We start from the raw sequence: 17,339 nt of genomic DNA, 5'->3' as shown, positions 1-17,339 counted from the left end.
TTGGAAATTTGCGTAGCGCCCTCTATACCTCACGTCGTGTAATTGACGGACCTTCCTGATGTGGCAGAAGCAGCAGGAGGAAAACAATTGAGGTAATTTTATCGTTTTTTGTGAATATAAAGGTTTTTTATCTCTTAGGTAACGTTGATGAATTTTATAAATATATGAAGTAATTGTTAGAAATGTTTCAGCCTATTTTGATAGCTCGTTTGGTCGTTGTAATGAGGAGAAAAATGTCTAGGCCCAGCCCCAGGCCTACTCTCATCTATCAGTATCACATCAATTTAATGTACTTTTTATGTTTGGCTCTCTTGTGTGTGTGAACTACTTTCACTGTGTGTAAGAGTGCTCTATTCTTAATCCTATCCCTAAGCTAGGCATAGGTAGTGAGGTATCGTGTATACCAACATCTATGGTGTTGGTAAGCTCCAGTAAAGTAAGCTTTTTGGTTTAGGATGAAATCAAGAATTTGCGTTTTATTTTGTTTGGTTACGATACATTCATTTCAACTTAAATTTACGGTATTTTGTATGGCGTGCTGCGAGGTAAGAATAGAAAGTAAATAAAACATCCATCTAGATGTTTGTGAAAAATGACGATAACAGCGTCCTAACCGTTGTTTGTAAATCGTACTGTACGCAATGAAGACAATGTTGTGCTCCGTACAGAATACTGAAAATTACTTTCATCGCAACTGAGTTTAAGTACATCGTCTGTTCTCTGCTGGACAGAATTTTATAATTCTGATTAGAAATGCATTGAATAAATCTTAAACTATACTATAGATATCGGGCATAATAGTTGACATAGAGTATGCGACCAAGACACAATTGATAAAGAAGACCAATTTTAAACATGCCATACATATGGACAAAATTTTCACAATAATGGCGGGCCATGAAATTGGGTGTTTCCTACCCGAAAACAAAAATGATGAAATAGCAACTCTTTATTGAACTCTTTATTGTTTTTTACAACAGAAAACAAGTCTATTATAAATCAGTCAGGATGGGGTCGTTGTTTAGGAGTGAGGAGATGACCCTTGCACAGCTGTTCCTCCAATCAGAGGCAGCTTACGCATGTGTCGCGGAGCTTGGAGAACTTGGATTGGTTCAATTTAGAGATGTAAGTAAATACAAAAAGACACATTTTAATTCAAAATTGTATTTCCTATAATTTATATCATGCTGTTATTCTATAGTATTCCAAATATTTAAGTCTTGGAAAAATGCCTGAAATTCATTTGTCTTTGATTTTTATTAATAACTTTACAATAAAGTTGAATTTAAAACTATATCATTTATTAAACATTTTATCAAAATCAAATCACTCAACTTTTCTGATTGTTCTTCTAGCTTAATCCAGATGTAAATGCGTTCCAAAGAAAATTTGTGAATGAAGTCAGACGATGCGATGAGATGGAAAGAAAACTACGTATGTCAAACAAATTTTGTATTCTATGAATTTTGTCCAAAGAATGTTGTGATTTTGGATTATTTAGTATGAAAAATCATGATGTTTGGTATATTTTTCCTCAGGGTACATAGGCATGCAATGTAACTGCAACCATAGTCGGATCATCTAACAGTTAACACCATAAATTTCGGAATATACAATGCAAAAGATAATATTATATTCGGCACTTAATTCACAATGCTTTAAAGCTGTCTACACTATCAAACTTTATGTGACAAAAAAATGTGATGTGCCCATATATGGACATGATGATGTCATATCACAACCATGTTATAGCACATCACACTTTTTTTGTCAAACCAGTTTGATAGTGTAGACAGAGCTTTAGCCCTCGTCAACACCCCACCCGCCTCCTCATAAATATATAGTAAAAAGTACTGTAACCTATTTCACTGGCTTATATAGTAATACAGTACTACTACCGTGAATGTTGACAAATTTAATCTAGCCTAATCTGCATTTGCTAGCCAGCCTTTGTATTAGTATCATTCTAGTATTCATCTTATCTGTAACCAGGTCATACCTGCAAATTCAGTTGTAATTTGTGCTGGTATTTGTATGAATAACATGGTTTATGACCAAAGTTCATATTGTATATATTCAGTATGCAGATATAGAACTATAGTTAATAGTAGTACTATTAAAAGTTGTTTATTGAAATCACACTTAAAATTAAAATTGAATTTCAATTGATTTATACCAATGAAAGGTATGCTGGTTTTATCAATGTGTATTAATAATAATAATCTTGAAAAATATCCTTGCTGTCTAATATCCCACGCATTTAAAGGTTAAGTCAAAATCAATACTACGCTTCGCATAATATTAATATGAGCTTATTCCATTCTTTCATAGGGGTGGCAATAATGATGAGGATTATTTAATTTATGAATCAGAAATAAATCTATTCAATGTGGTTACAACCAAAAGCAAATTATGATTAATAATGTACAGTATACCTCCCAAGAGTAATACAATTGTTACATATTTAAATATTAAATTATTTATAGTAAAAAGCCTAGTATGATAATTCAAACATAGAGATATAGGGAAGTTCATAATATTAATATCCATGGTTTAAATAATGAATTCTAAGTTAAAGTTCTCTGTTAGAGTTTAGCATGTGTATTTTATGTATGTTTTATTGTTCATGTAAAAAAAATAAAGAATAAATTGAATTGAAATAAACAATAAAGTTAAGGTCTTTTTTAAAGTTTTTGTAATGTAAAATTAGTTATAAATAAATTTAAATATGTCATCTTTTCAGGTTTCCTTGAAAAGGAAATCCAGCGTGCTGGTATACCAATAGTCATTCCCCCCTCTGTTCCAGACTCACCAATCCCAAGAGAAATGATCGATTTAGAGGTAAGCCATAAAACTGTAAAAAAAAATGTTTTAAACAATTATGTAATAACATCATTGATAATTATGATATTCGGGTAAGTTTTTTATAGAATGTAATTTGACTTACAAAAAAATGAGATGTAGCTCACAGCTTACATAGATAGATAATTAGATAAGCCGTAGACTTCATAATACAATTAAGATTTCCAATCTGAACTTGAGGCATGACAAATTATAATTAGTAATTCTTACATAATAGCATTTGCACTCCATAAACAGTATAGTACTATGGATTAAAAATTAGGGTTGACTTGTCTCCACTATCAAACTTTATGTGACAAAAAAATGCAATGTGCCCATATATGGACATGATGATGTCATATCACTACCATATTTGGGCACATTATCTTTTTTTTTTTTTTCAAAATAGTAGTGTAGACAGAGCTTTAGAAAATTCATTAACTCTTCATTAATGTTATTTTGTAGGCATGCTTTGAGAAACTTGAGAATGAAATGAAAGAAGTGAACACGAATCAAGAAGCATTGAAGCGTAACTTCCTTGAGCTTACTGAATTGAAGCATATATTGCGCAAGACTCAGCATTTCTTTGATGAGGTGCGTGAACATTATTTATATCTACTTATATATCTTATCTATCTTATATATCTTATAAAAGAAAACTTCATCAAAATATTTTTTTAATTCCATTTTTTTAGTAATTAAAATTATTTACAGGAATTATAGAATGAATGAAATGATAAAAAATCTCTAATTAGTCAATGTAGGTATTATACATTGATTACAGTAGAACCTCCTTTTTGGGACACTCCTATTCAGGTGTCACCTCTATTAAAGGGACAGTTTCTTTTGAGACAAACAATGTGCTATATGTACTTTACAGTCAACCCTTAAGCAACTAAATAAAATATCTGTTATAAACACTACAGCCAATTTCTATTCAGAGGACACTCCTATTGGGAAACTTTGTTGGGTCCTGTAGGTGTCCCCCAAATTGATGTTCTATGTTAACATTATCTAATACATTACAATTACATAGCTCATAAATTTTGGATTTGTTTCTAGAGCAACTTAGACCAATTAATGTTTGATATTGTTACTGCTCATAGCTTCATGGTAGTATTTTTAAATGATTACGTTTTTAGTTTATTTCGTTCTTTTTCTTTAAATTTATGTTTATTTGGTCTCTTTTTTAACCATACCAATGCATTTAAATTGTTTTTGGTTTTTTTAGAAGTTTCTAAAGGTTTTTTTAAAAAAGAATAATAGTTTTGTTTGTTGAATTTTGATGGGGTTTTCTTTAATGTACATTTATTGTAATCCATTAAACATGTGATGTTTTAAAATTGAGGGCAGGATTTATGCCACCTCGAGTTTTGCAATAGTTTGATAATTTAAATTATATCCTCGGTAATAAACAATCTTACATAAATTTTGGATTATAATAGATTTTAAAACCTTTTTGTTTTTTATTAGTTAGTAGATCCCTTCGTTCCTTTTCCAATCCTTGCGTTTGATTTTAGTACTCCTGTAGTTTTATTTTACTTCCATCCCAATGTTTGCATTTTAGGTTTTTTAAATAGTAACCTTTTTTCCCCAAACCTTTTTTTAACATTGTTGTTTAGTTATTATTTTATCAATCTATCGATATTTATTTTGAGTTTTTAATCGACCTTCGACCCCAATTTCACGTTTGAAAATATCCCTTTTCTACCTGCCACCCACATTTCCCCTAAAATGTGCCATTTGCTGCGATGCTTGTTGTACACTGTTATTCCATAAATTGTGTTGTTGCTGTGTACCTAGTAGATTTCTTTCAAAAGGCACTAGTTATCCCATCTCATACTCATGCAGTCATATGTATGTTTTGTTAAAGATGTATTGTCCTCCAAAATCATGACAAATGAAATAAAATCAGACTTTGAATAGTCCATTTTGCAGTTTTAATTCAGTTAATCACTTTCGAAAAAAAAAATGCAAAAAAAATCATGTTTTCACTCATAAAAAGACAAAATAAACAGTTAAATTTTACCAAAAACCAATTGGCTGGCAGCCAATCTGACTATTTTTTGCTTTAAATTTAGTTTTTTAAGGTAAATATGTAACATTAAAAATGCATATTCAACAACAAAAAATGTTACAAAATTATTTTTTCAGGGGACAAAATATCTTTAATAACATTCCTAACAAACAATATGAAACAAATATTTGATGATAACCCTTCTAATTTATGACGACTAGATCAAATACCTTTATTTTAGTGACAATGACTGGTAGTATTATAGTTTTTAAACCTAAACACCGCAATGAACAAGACTACATACCCTAAACATATTTCATCATATTTGTTATAAAATGATATGAGACATCTCACATAAATTACAACTGCTCGAAGGCCATTTGTTTTGTATGCAGCATATATCATGAATTCATTTCTACATTTAACTGTACATTTATAGATGACAACTAAGAAAACTGAAAAGTATACTGTGCGAATCATTTGTAATAAATTATTTTAAGTAGCTACAATTATTACACAGTAACCTATCATTTGGAAATAAATTTCAATCATTATTTTTGAATTACAAAAATAGTAACTTCCACCACCATGCTAACAATATTTAGAAATTTATAGTTGTTATAATGATTATAATTATGACCATGCAATATTTAGAAATTAGTTGTATATATTATAATTATCAAACTATAAAATAGTAGTGTATTGTAATTAGGCTTAGGCAGTACACATATTTTGCCTGTTATTAAGCATGTTGCTGTTTATTATTTTTATCAACCAGTTATATTTTATATGTATTTATTTATCACACTTTAATTATTGTTATGAAAATATAATATAATAATTTGCTTACTGTAAAAACACTAATTTTTAATGTTAATTTTATAGTGATGAATGTGTTTGTATATGAATCTATTTTTTGTCAAAAATTTATAATATTTGTGATTGTACACACATTTTTCAAAAAGTGATAACATTTGAAGACTTCCTCGTTTTCCTTCTTTAGTCGTCCTTCTCAGCCCTTCTGTCCGTTCATGTAAGTGAGCATTTTTCGAAGTGATCGCATTTTAAAATTATTGTCACTTTGTAAATTTTAAAAATCTCTAAAAACAGCAAATCATTTGCATGAAATCTATGTTTTACTTTTTTTTTAAAAGTCATGCTTTTTTAGTTTATGATTTATATTTTCATATTAAAGTCTAAACTCTCGTAAACAAATTCACTGTAATGATGAAGTTATTAATATGAAATAATTTTAAACAAAAATTAAAACCAAAGAAATAACTTATTACTTTCTCATATTTATAGAACTAAATAAAGAACTAATTTAATTTTGATTAAAACAAATCTACCTACTCCCCTGTATATTGTAGCACTATGTTGCTCATATTTTACTAATAATATAACCTCTTCTTTATCATACTTAATATTATAATTTATTTTCATATTATTTATCTACATCATATTATTATTATACCATATTTACATGTATGTAGATATGTTTTTAAATACATTTTTAACTAAATCATACATTAGCAATTGTAACTACAGTTTCCATCAACTTTCTATTATTGTTAAATATTTTAATTTGTTAATGTTGTTTTAACTTTTTTTACATTTCTTTTAAACATATTTTAATTCAATGACAAAGACAAAAAAAATCAATCAATCAATTATTCAATATAGAATATCCATCTTTGAATTTATATCATTTCATTCTCCATGTTTGTTGTCAAATATTAACATTTACTTATTTATTCATAAATCTGAATTCTTCATAATTTATGTCTTCACTCCAGTGTGCTGTAATTACACTGTATTTCCTTATTAGTGTACAGTAACCCATTATTATGATCATTAAACCAATGTAGCTCATCTGAATGTCTGTATTTTATTGTAATATAATCCCACAATTCCTTACATATTGTCACATGATCATGCTAACAGTGGCGGCATATTGGCAAGAGAACAACAATGTTTTAAATTAATTTTAAGTCCGTTCTGTTCTGTATAAAGACTTATAAAATCATTATTATTAAAGCTCTGTCTACACTATCAAACTTTATGTGGACAAAAAAATGTGATGTGCCCATATATGGACATGATGTCATATCACTATGATACTTGGGCACATCACACTTACTACAAACTAGTTTGATAGTGTAGACAGAGCTTTAAACAAAAACAAATTTGGTTAAAATGAACACTAAACAAGTTCCGTTCCAGATGCCGTCACTGCATGTAAATATCGTAATGCGTAGTAGCTTTTGCATCTGCTTTTGTCACAGTAGTATGAAATAGTGTTGTGTTTTTATCTCTTTTTTTGCGCCCTATTTGTTTCGTGCATGCATGGTGGTGGTATGCACTCCTGTTGTTGTTGATCATTTGTTGTTCGTATGTACGATTCAACTCACTAGGCTGAATTGCATCACCAGCAGATGCATGACGCAGACCGGGATGAAGAGAACCACAAGCTGCTTGGAGATGACGGGCCTAGACAGGGTGTTCCGATGAGGCTTGGGTAAGAACTTAACAACAGATACGAAATACAATCAATGTTCTATTATTAAAATGATAAACTCCATGCTTGTGCTGCCATTAGTTTGCTGGCTGTATCTTTGGAATCATGATTAGCATATGTGTCTAAATTTCTCACGGGAAGTGTCATGGTTGACACTAGGAGTAATGGCTTAATGGTTTTGAATTTGTATAGCACACAATACAAATAGTCTCTATGTGCTGTTTAACACAAACGTAAAAAGAAAGTTAAAAATTGTTAAGTAAATCAGGAAAAAGCTTAATAAACCAAACAATTTGACCAAGAAAACCAATGTACTGCCAAAGATAGAGTTCTTAAAGAATTATTTGAAACCTTTTAAGCAATGCAAATACACTAATGCAGATAATAAATACAAAATTATATTTTTATTTGTAGCTTCCTGGCAGGAGTAATCAACCGTGAACGCATACCAGCCTTTGAACAGATGTTGTGGAGAGTATGTCACGGAAACGTGTTCCTCCGGCAGGCAGTAATAGACGCTCCATTAGAAGATCCAACTACGGTAAGTCAACACTTAAATTCTGTAAAATTATATATATAGTTGTAAACGACACAAATTTTAATGACCTCAGATAAAAAAGAATATTTCAGATTTCAATCAATATTTGTCTTCTTTTTTTTAGGGAGATCAAGTGCACAAATCTGTGTTCATTATTTTCTTCCAAGGTGAACAGCTCAAAAGCAGAGTCAAGAAAATCTGTGAAGGGTATGTGTGCCCATATATGGTAGTAATATGCTTAAATATGGTAGTGATATGCTTAAATATGGTAGTGATATGACATCATCATGTCCATTTATGGGCACATCACATTTTTGTTGTCACATAAAGTTTGATAGTGTAGACAGAGCTTAATAGGGCTCTACTGTATTAATTCAAAAATACTAAACATTTTACATACAGGGCTATTATAACTTTTTAAACTCAAGTTTTGTTGTTGCTCATACACAATTTGGTAACCCATTAGAGAACATTATATTTACACTGAATTTTCTGCATTAGATTCCGAGCAAGTCTGTACCCATGTCCAGAGATGCAAAGTGAACGCAGAGAAATGGCAATGGGTGTTATGACAAGGATCGAAGATCTTAACACAGTAAGCTATGTTTTATCTTTGTATGAGACAAGCATCATTATTTCCACTTGTTTTGTGGACGAAATAAAGCTATATGATTTATATGTTTTAACACTAGTAACAGCCAACCCCTATTCAAGGAACACACTTATTAAGAGGACACTTCGTTAAATTCTATGTAATGTTTACTATATAATTATGTAATATAATAGTTTAGCTCCAGCCAGAGTTCTATGAATTGACAGTGTAGTGCTTAGTACAGTTTATGATCATATATTTTTAAAAGTTAAAACTACAATAAAATATACATCAATTTCTTTTGTAGGTATTGGGACAAACCGAGGAGCATCGCCAACGAGTACTCCACTCCGCAGCCAGTAACATCCGGCTCTGGTTCATTAAAGTACGCAAACTTAAAGCGGTTTACCACACCCTTAACTTGTTCAATCTTGATGTTACTCAAAAGTGTCTGATTGGTGAGTGCTGGTGTCCCGTGGCAGATCTAGAACACATACAAGCTGCTCTAAGACGTGGAACTGTAAGTGTTGTGTTATTTTCAGTTTTGTTATCCAATTTGGAATATAAAACATTAAACGTAGTTCTAAAGCGTGGTTCCCAATAGAACGCAATGCAGTGACGTATCAACGCAAAGTGCTGTATCACAAGTGGGAACGACGATGACGCAACAGTGCTGCAAACATTGCAGGTTTGATTTCACGCAGGCGGGGGAAAACACAATTATTAGAAGGACATTTTCTTACTTTGCGTCGCTGGTGGGAACCACGCTTAAAGAATGCGAAATAGCCAATTAGATTGGCACCATGTTCTCAACTTTTTCTTACGTAGCTTTTCAAATCGTTCTGTTTTTTAGGAGAAAAGTGGTTCCAGTGTTCCGTCGATTCTAAATAAAATGACCTCTAATGAGCAACCACCCACCTACAACAACACTAACAAGTTCACCGCTGTATTCCAGAGTATAGTAGATGCATACGGTGTCGCAAGTTACAGAGAAGTTAATCCAGGTAATGGCAGACAATTGGTTTGATACTCCATCTAGCAAGAATAAATCTATCTGATAAATATATCTGGTTATGCCTTTAAAGTGCTGTCTTTACTATCAAACTAGTTATATGGTAGTGATATGACATCATCATGTCCATATATGGGCACATTGCATTTTTTTTTCACATAAAGTTTGATATGATAGTGTAGACAGAGCTGAACAGCCTAAAGCTCTGTCTACACTATCAAACTTTATGTGACAACAAAATATGATGTGCCCATATATGGACATTATGAAGTCATATCACTACAGTACCATATTTGGGCATATCACTACCATATTTGGGCACATCGCACTTTGTCAAACTAGTTTGATAGTGTAGATAGAGCTTAACACTGATGCACGGAGAACAACATGTTAAAACCAATAGGCAATCCTGTATTGATTAAACCACGAATGAAAGAGAACCACGGTCCCCGCTGTGGTCTGGTGTTTTTTCATACGTTTTCTTTGTGTTTTGTTGTTTTCTAAATTCTGGAAAGAAGATCACATTTGTAATTTGTGCAATATTTCTTTATTATTATAATAATTTTAAATTAATCTTTATCCTCAGCTCCATATGCCATCATCACATTCCCGTTCCTTTTTGGTGTCATGTTTGGTGACCTGGGTCACGGCTTTATCATGTTTCTGATTGGCTTGTATCTCGTGTTGAATGAACGTAAACTGCAGGAAGCATTCGGAAATGACGAGGTAACATTTGTAATTACTCACAATACCTCTTGGTTTAAATCCTATTAAATGCTAAAAAACCTTGTTTTGGGGGTTTGAGGGTGGTTCCCTTGGATCTGCCTAAGTCTGAGCATATTTGACTGTTAAATGTTCCACCCAGATTGGTTTGTTAGGCCCATGGTATGTCTCTTTGTTTAATTAAAAGATTTTCATACTTTAAAGACTTAAGAAAACATTTGTATATATATTTGTATTTTTATAGATTTTAAATTACTATTTTTATTGTAATACAAACATTTTTAGCGAGTGCTATCGTTTTGTACATTTTATATATCGTATTAAATAAAAAATTGTTTAAATAATTCTCTCTAGAAATGAAAAATAAAAGATATTTAGTACAACCAGTAAGATTCCACTAAACACAAACAATTTTTAATATTCTTAATAATTCTTTGACAGGTTTTTGGTATTTTCCTTGGTGGCCGTTATATCATCTTATTGATGGGTGCTTTTGCGATGTATTGTGGATTCATCTATAATGATATATTTTCAAAAGCTATAAATATATTTGGTTCCAAGTGGAATGTGTCGGCCATGTTTGATGAGACCGTTAAAGGAGAAGGCATGTATCAGTTGAATCCTAACGTTTCGGCTGAACCTTATCCCTTGGGATTAGATCCAGTAAGTATATTGGACAATTTACTCACAAATCAAATATCAAGCTAGTGACTCTCTGTATAAATCAATTTCTCTTTATTCATCTCATAAACAAAACACATAACAAAAAAAGGAGTAAAACAAATTTTAAAAAGATGAATTCCTTGAAACTCCAGGGGCTTGTGATAGGAGGAGGCCCACTAAAAACTAGTTAAATTAGATACTATTATTATTATTATAAAATATTATTATTTCTTATTTGTTAGATTTGGCAAGTGTCTAATAATAAAATCACCTTCCTCAACTCATACAAGATGAAGATGTCTGTGATAGTTGGTGTTACTCAAATGGTGTTTGGTGTCATACTAGGTATATTCAACCATGTGTAAGTATACAAACACTTGTATTCGTAGAGCTTGGTTCCCACTAGGACGCGACGCAAACGCAAACTAAGCGTGTTGACCAATGACAAGCAAGGGTTTGAATAATCCATCGCTTGTGATTGGTCAACTCACGTACATTGCGTTACGTCCTTGCATTGCTTCTCCAGTAGGAACCAAGCATTGTTGAAGTACCTACCTTGGGCTCATATCTAACCCTAGCTATCAGCGCAAGATAGAACGTTTTCTATTTGGATGATTTTCTGTTGAGCACAATCCGTTTAAAATTTACCATTCGAATACAAAAAATACTCAATGAATCTTTATGTTAACAACGAAAGTTCCCAATCGAATACAACAAATGCTACTTCGTAAGTAGTTAAAGTAAGCATGCATTATGTACCTCTACATGACGAAAAATAAACTCTATAATAATATATATTTAATAACATTTTTTTTTTCTCTTTTTTCTTCTAGTTACTTCAGAAAGTTCATCAACATCTGGTGTGAATTCATCCCTCAGTTTATTTTCCTCACATTTATCTTTGGTTACATGTGTTTCCTCATTATCTTCAAATGGTTCAAGTATGATGGTGACTCATCTGCTCAGGCACCCAGCTTAATCATTACTATGATTAACATGTTCCTACTAACAGATGGAGACATGATGTACAGTGGACAGGTAAGGAGCTGTTATTAAACACTCGTGCTAATTGCATAATAAAAGCCAGAATTATTATTTACTACAATACAAAACGATTTCATATATTTGATTTGCATTATTATATTTTTACAGGCTTCAAGTGACTAGTATTTTGAATATGAATATTATTAGCCAACCCCAAGTCACAGCCAAGTAACATTTAATATTTTGTCTACAGTTCATCGTAGCAGTACTTGGTACCTAATGTGGTCATTTGGTACCTAATGCGGTCATTTGGTACCTAATGCGGTCATTTGTTACCTAATGTGGTCGTTTGGTACCTAATGTAGTCATTCCTTTACAGCTGAAACTAAGCTAATCTGTGATTGGGTACAGGTGAAGCGGCTGTGCAAAAGCATAATGTACAATTTCAATAAGAGATTAACATTTAATTATTAATCTTTTTTCCTGAACAGTATGGTCTTCAAATATTCATTCTTCTCGTAGCAGTTTTAGCAGTGCCCTGGATGTTGCTAGCTAAACCATTTGTATCATATCGGGAACATCACTCACCTCACGGGAAGGTACATTTCATCACATTTATCATTTTGTGGTTTGTTTACTTGAGACCAATTCTTGCTACTTAAGTTACGATGCTTAAGTAATGGCATAGTACTGTGCAAGATTTGATTCTGAAATGAGAGAGCATTTAGTATAAACAATGGGGTTTATGGTTTGTTATGATTCTTAGTACTGTAGTGACACAGTATTGGTAACGTGGAAGACTTAAACCCAGGAGGTTAGGATGGCAGGATTTAGTGGAATCAATGGGTAGGCTACTGGTAGTAGACTTAAGTTAATAGATAGTATTATCTAGAGAAAGCATGTATATAAACAAAGAATAAGGGAGGTTGCATACTCGGGTCAGAGGTCATTCTTGTACAGGTACAGTATGCATGCTTTGCTTTTTTTAGTAATTATTAAATTCACTCTTCATCTAATTTTCCCCTGCACAACTGTATGTATTTTGCATGGTATATTGTGAAGCTAAACTAATGCACTCCTCACACTGAATGTTGTGAATCTATAAACACACTACATTTCACTTTTCAACTTTTTGCATTGGGTATTGTGAAATAATCAAACTTTTTCTTTGCATATTTGTTGTAGGTTTTTGATACAACTAATTGCTTTTGCTGTTTTTTTTAGCAGGTTTACTTTTAATTAATATCTTCTTCTTTTGCTAATTTATATTTAGAACTACAACAAAATGAGATGGCAAAGCAAACAACCAAACAGCTAATATTACTAATATCGCTAATCATTTTTGTATTTTAAATTCAGCTTTCTCTGTGTAGTGAACTAGCAGTATAATTTGTTGATCTTTTCTTGTGTATGTTTCTCCTCCAAATCTAATGTCTAAAGCTCTGTCTACACTATCAAACTATAGTTTGACAAAAAAAAGTGATGATGTAGTGATAAGCTAAATATGGTAGTGATATGACATCATCATGTCCATAAATGGGCACATCACATAGTGTAGACATAGCTTTACTGTAGTATAGCTATACTTGTTTGCTACTTTAATAATATTAGTGCATGTTGTTCTAACGCTTTGTTCTGTTCTAACCTTGTTGTCGCATCAGTATTACGTTCAAGTCGGCTTGGTTGTCATAGCCGTTCTCGCCGTCCCCTGGCTGTTAGTAGCTAAACCTGGCGTCGAGTATTGGCGTTACAAACACCCAGTAAAGGTGAGAAATAGTTTACATTGATAACAATAAAAAAATATATTAACAAATGAAGAAGGACTATAGCTGATGGATTGCGTAAGTTAGTAGATTTATTGATATCAATTTTGCGGTACACCACATATATTAGTTCGGAAAAGAACTGTTGAGTTTCTCGACGTTTCGATCAATATGCTTTGATCGTCCTCAGGAGTGAGAATGCAGGAAGTCCAGGAAACTTGGAATATAAGTGGGAAAGGGTGGGACTGGTGTGAAAGCCAGAAACAATAGCAAGTTCACACAAGTACAGTCAACTCTCCCAATACCGGACACCTTTGGGCTGGCCAAATATGTCTGATTTTCTGGAAAGTCTGGTATTCGGAATGTGTTTTTAATGGTAAAAATCAATTTGGGACCTTTTGGTCCTAAAAAAAAGTCTGGTATTGGGAGAGTTTTTCTGGTTTTCAGAGAGTGCGGTATTGGGAGAGTTGACTGTAGTAGATTTATGTTTGTATGTGAACGGGATTGCCACCTGAATAGGTGAATGAATTAACTTAGATAGCTATTCTTGGCAATATGCCAAAGTATATATATTTTTAAAACGTTGTAAATGTATTGATATACTCTACTGACTTGTGGAAAGGTTTCATCAGATTTTAAGTAAACGTATAATGATAATTAATTTTGTGGTAAAAACTTACTTGCCAACCAAATTTCATATTTGTGACCATCAAAACAAGTTATCTCATCTGTCTACACTATCAAACTAGTTTGACAAAAAAGTGTGATATGCCCAAATATGGTAGTGATATGACATCATCAGGGGCACATCACATATGTCACATAAAGTTTGATAGTGTAGACTGAGCTTTAAATGTCCCTGGCAGTAAGTTTTGAATAAAAATTCAAGTAAGGATTGCCTCAAATTTACCTATCCTTATAAAGTATCGTACTTCGATTGGATACTTTTTCTTATTGGATGCTAAGCATTGTAACTTTGTGTGGGTAAGTACAGATTATATCACCTGTATTGAAAATATAGAAATTAAATTCATAAATTACCCCATTTTACCGTAGACATCAAGATACCAGGGTGCAAGAATGACAAAGTCGCAGCAACTCGGCGATGACAGTGCCGAGATAATCCACCACGATGAACTGGATGAATCGCAGTCAACCAGCTCGGACGAATCTGAACAGGAAGAGTTTGAACTTGGCGAGGTTTTGATCTACCAAGGAATCCACACCATTGAATACTGTCTAGGCTGCATCTCCCACACTGCATCCTACCTACGTCTATGGGCTCTTAGCCTTGCCCATGCTGGTAAGTTTTTGAAGGGTTGTATATGACTGTGTAGCTAGGTTGTATCTCTTACACAGCAGCCTATCTACATCTATGACTCATACTGGTGAGTATCTCTTCATGTCGAGTGCTGCCACCAAACGGCGCTCGTTCGTCTGTCCACAACGACAGGGGTTGAATGGACCAGTACACCGGGGTAACCCCCTACTCTTCCGAAAGATGTACTGGGTTCTTTAAAGCCAGATGTTTACACTGGACCTCCAGTTTTTAGTTAGAAGACTTGTTCTACCACCAGAACAATGGTCGAGGAGTGACTTAAACATGTGCCAATTGTATAGATATGGTCTGTGGCGGCGTCCCTGCCTTAACCACTCGGCCACTCGACAGGTTGGGGTTCGAATCACTGATCATAACCTGATTGCTGTATTTTGTTTACAGAATTGTCAGAGGTACTGTGGACGATGGTGTTGGCGTTAGGCTTTGGAATGGAAGGGTTCATAGGAGCTATTGCCACTTACCTGCTGTTTGCATTCTGGGCAGTGCTTACCATTGGTATTCTACTGTTTATGGAAGGCTTGTCTGCCTTCTTGCATACTCTTCGTCTTCATTGGTAAGTCTTTACATTATCTTGTTCCTTTGGAATAAAATGTGAACATCGGCTTTAGTATAATCTTTAATTATCTTTTATAATCTTAAATAATCCTTGATAATCCTTGATAATCTTTTATAATCTGTATAACTTCAAATGTAAAACCACAATCCCAACTAAAAGGGTCATTAACTTGATGACATCATCACATAACTGCACAACTTTAGTCGAGAACATTATTTTCATTTATTTCCTGAGGCCCCTGGATTAGGAACCCCAAGTGGCCCTCCAATGCTGGATGCCTCTTTCTGTTTTTAATGCCTTTTTTTCCTCTGGGGACTGCTCATGGACCCCCATTAGCAGTGAGTGCTCATATCCGTTACGCCACTGTTCTAGACACAAATAAAACACAATATTTTGCTTTTAGGGTTGAGTTCCAGAGTAAATTCTACAAAGGAGAAGGCCATCCATTCCGTCCTTTCTCTTTTGAACCAATACTCAACACTGATGATGACGTCTAGCAATCAAACAGTATCCATCCACCTACTGTGAAGATATGATCTAACCTAGAAATCTATTATGTATACAACTTACGATGTATCAACTCAACCGTGGAGTAATATTTAGTACTCCATGACTCAACTATCTATCAAATCATGGAGTAATATTTATTACTTTATGATCAAATTAAATGCTATTAATGTAGTGCGTTCACCTTGCTATTTATAATTAAAGTATTATTTTAAGGTAATTATTTGGTAAGGTTATTGATTAATTAAATAATGATCAATTATTGTGACTCATTTGATATTGGTTACCAAACGTAAAGCATCTGAAATTACGTACAAAACTCCTACCAATGTTTAAAATGATTCCTCTGACGGGATCAATTGTAGTAATTGCATAACAGTAAACTTACACAATTGCAAGACACATGTATATGATAATATAAAACAAATTCTGAATGATGTGAGTTAAGCCATTGTGATCACTATTTAACACTTGTTTTGTTCATCAAATAGCGAGTCACAATGGGTTGCCTCACTTTATTCCAAATTTGTTTTCATATTTGAAACTAATTTTGTGGTTTTTGCAAGATATATTATATATATTATTATATATTAAGTGGTTATATCTAAAATGTTTTAAATGGAATGGTGCAAATTTATGGATAATTATTTATATATGTTGACTAATGTGAGGTTTTGTCTTTACATAAAGTGAAGTATGTGTATTAGAAGTTGGGTGTTAATTATTAAGAAAATAAATGTAATTTATTTATAGTTTTGTCATATTAAATTATTATTAATTTATCATCGTTTTGATTAAATATAATTTATGTTTTTTAAGTAATTAACTTATGTAGTTAATACTTATTAAGAGTTTTTTTGTTTAAACTCACGTTTAATTTTTAAGCTATAACAAAAGACGAAATATGTGTTTTAAGTTTAAATATTAATTACTATAATTCAAAACAAAGTTATTTTATTGTCCATGGTTTACCACATATTGTTTATTTAGAGGCTAAAATTGAGTAAACGAAACCAGAAAAATGTAAAACCAACATCAGACCAAGATACAATGTCTTTAATTGAATGTTTATTAACTTTAGTAAGTTGTATACTACCAAAAGAACAACTTACATGATTATAACATAGAAACATAGCAGGTGTCAGTAATTATTAAAATGTACTTTATGTGAATGTGTACAATATATGATATAGATATTATATATAATTAAAAGCAATACTTCTGATATAAATTATATTACATAATCAGTAAAGTAAGAGGGCACTATATAATAGTTTGAATTTAGG

General features: G+C 32.4%; 1 protein-coding gene across 5 annotated transcripts; it reads left to right on the top strand.

The window, feature by feature from the left end:
* Nucleotides 1–52: 52 nt before the first annotated feature.
* Nucleotides 53–16,932, top strand: LOC144850302 (V-type proton ATPase 116 kDa subunit a 1-like). Of its 5 annotated transcripts, none has more exons than XM_078707563.1 (20): nt 53–92; nt 981–1,125; nt 1,356–1,434; nt 2,744–2,841; nt 3,307–3,435; nt 5,862–5,891; nt 7,294–7,376; nt 7,791–7,917; nt 8,039–8,121; nt 8,416–8,509; nt 8,814–9,026; nt 9,360–9,510; nt 10,105–10,244; nt 10,683–10,904; nt 11,147–11,265; nt 11,738–11,942; nt 12,380–12,487; nt 14,708–14,954; nt 15,372–15,543; nt 15,950–16,932. In XM_078707563.1, the coding sequence occupies exons 2-20, from the start codon at nt 1,009–1,011 to the stop codon at nt 16,041–16,043; spliced, it is 2,511 nt and encodes an 836-aa protein (XP_078563689.1). In that variant the 5' UTR covers nt 53–92; nt 981–1,008; the 3' UTR covers nt 16,044–16,932. The 5 variants fall into 5 exon arrangements, with proteins under 5 accessions (XP_078563689.1, XP_078563681.1, XP_078563704.1 ...); XM_078707555.1 differs by having other exon boundaries at nt 7,273–7,376; XM_078707578.1 differs by lacking the exon at nt 5,862–5,891.
* Nucleotides 16,933–17,339: the final 407 nt, after the last annotated feature.

This window comes from Antedon bifida, chromosome 1 (assembly GCF_963402885.1).
Source record: "Antedon bifida chromosome 1, ecAntBifi1.1, whole genome shotgun sequence".
Lineage (NCBI taxonomy): Eukaryota > Metazoa > Echinodermata > Crinoidea > Comatulida > Antedonidae > Antedon > Antedon bifida.
This window is presented reverse-complemented; position numbering and strand designations above follow the sequence as displayed.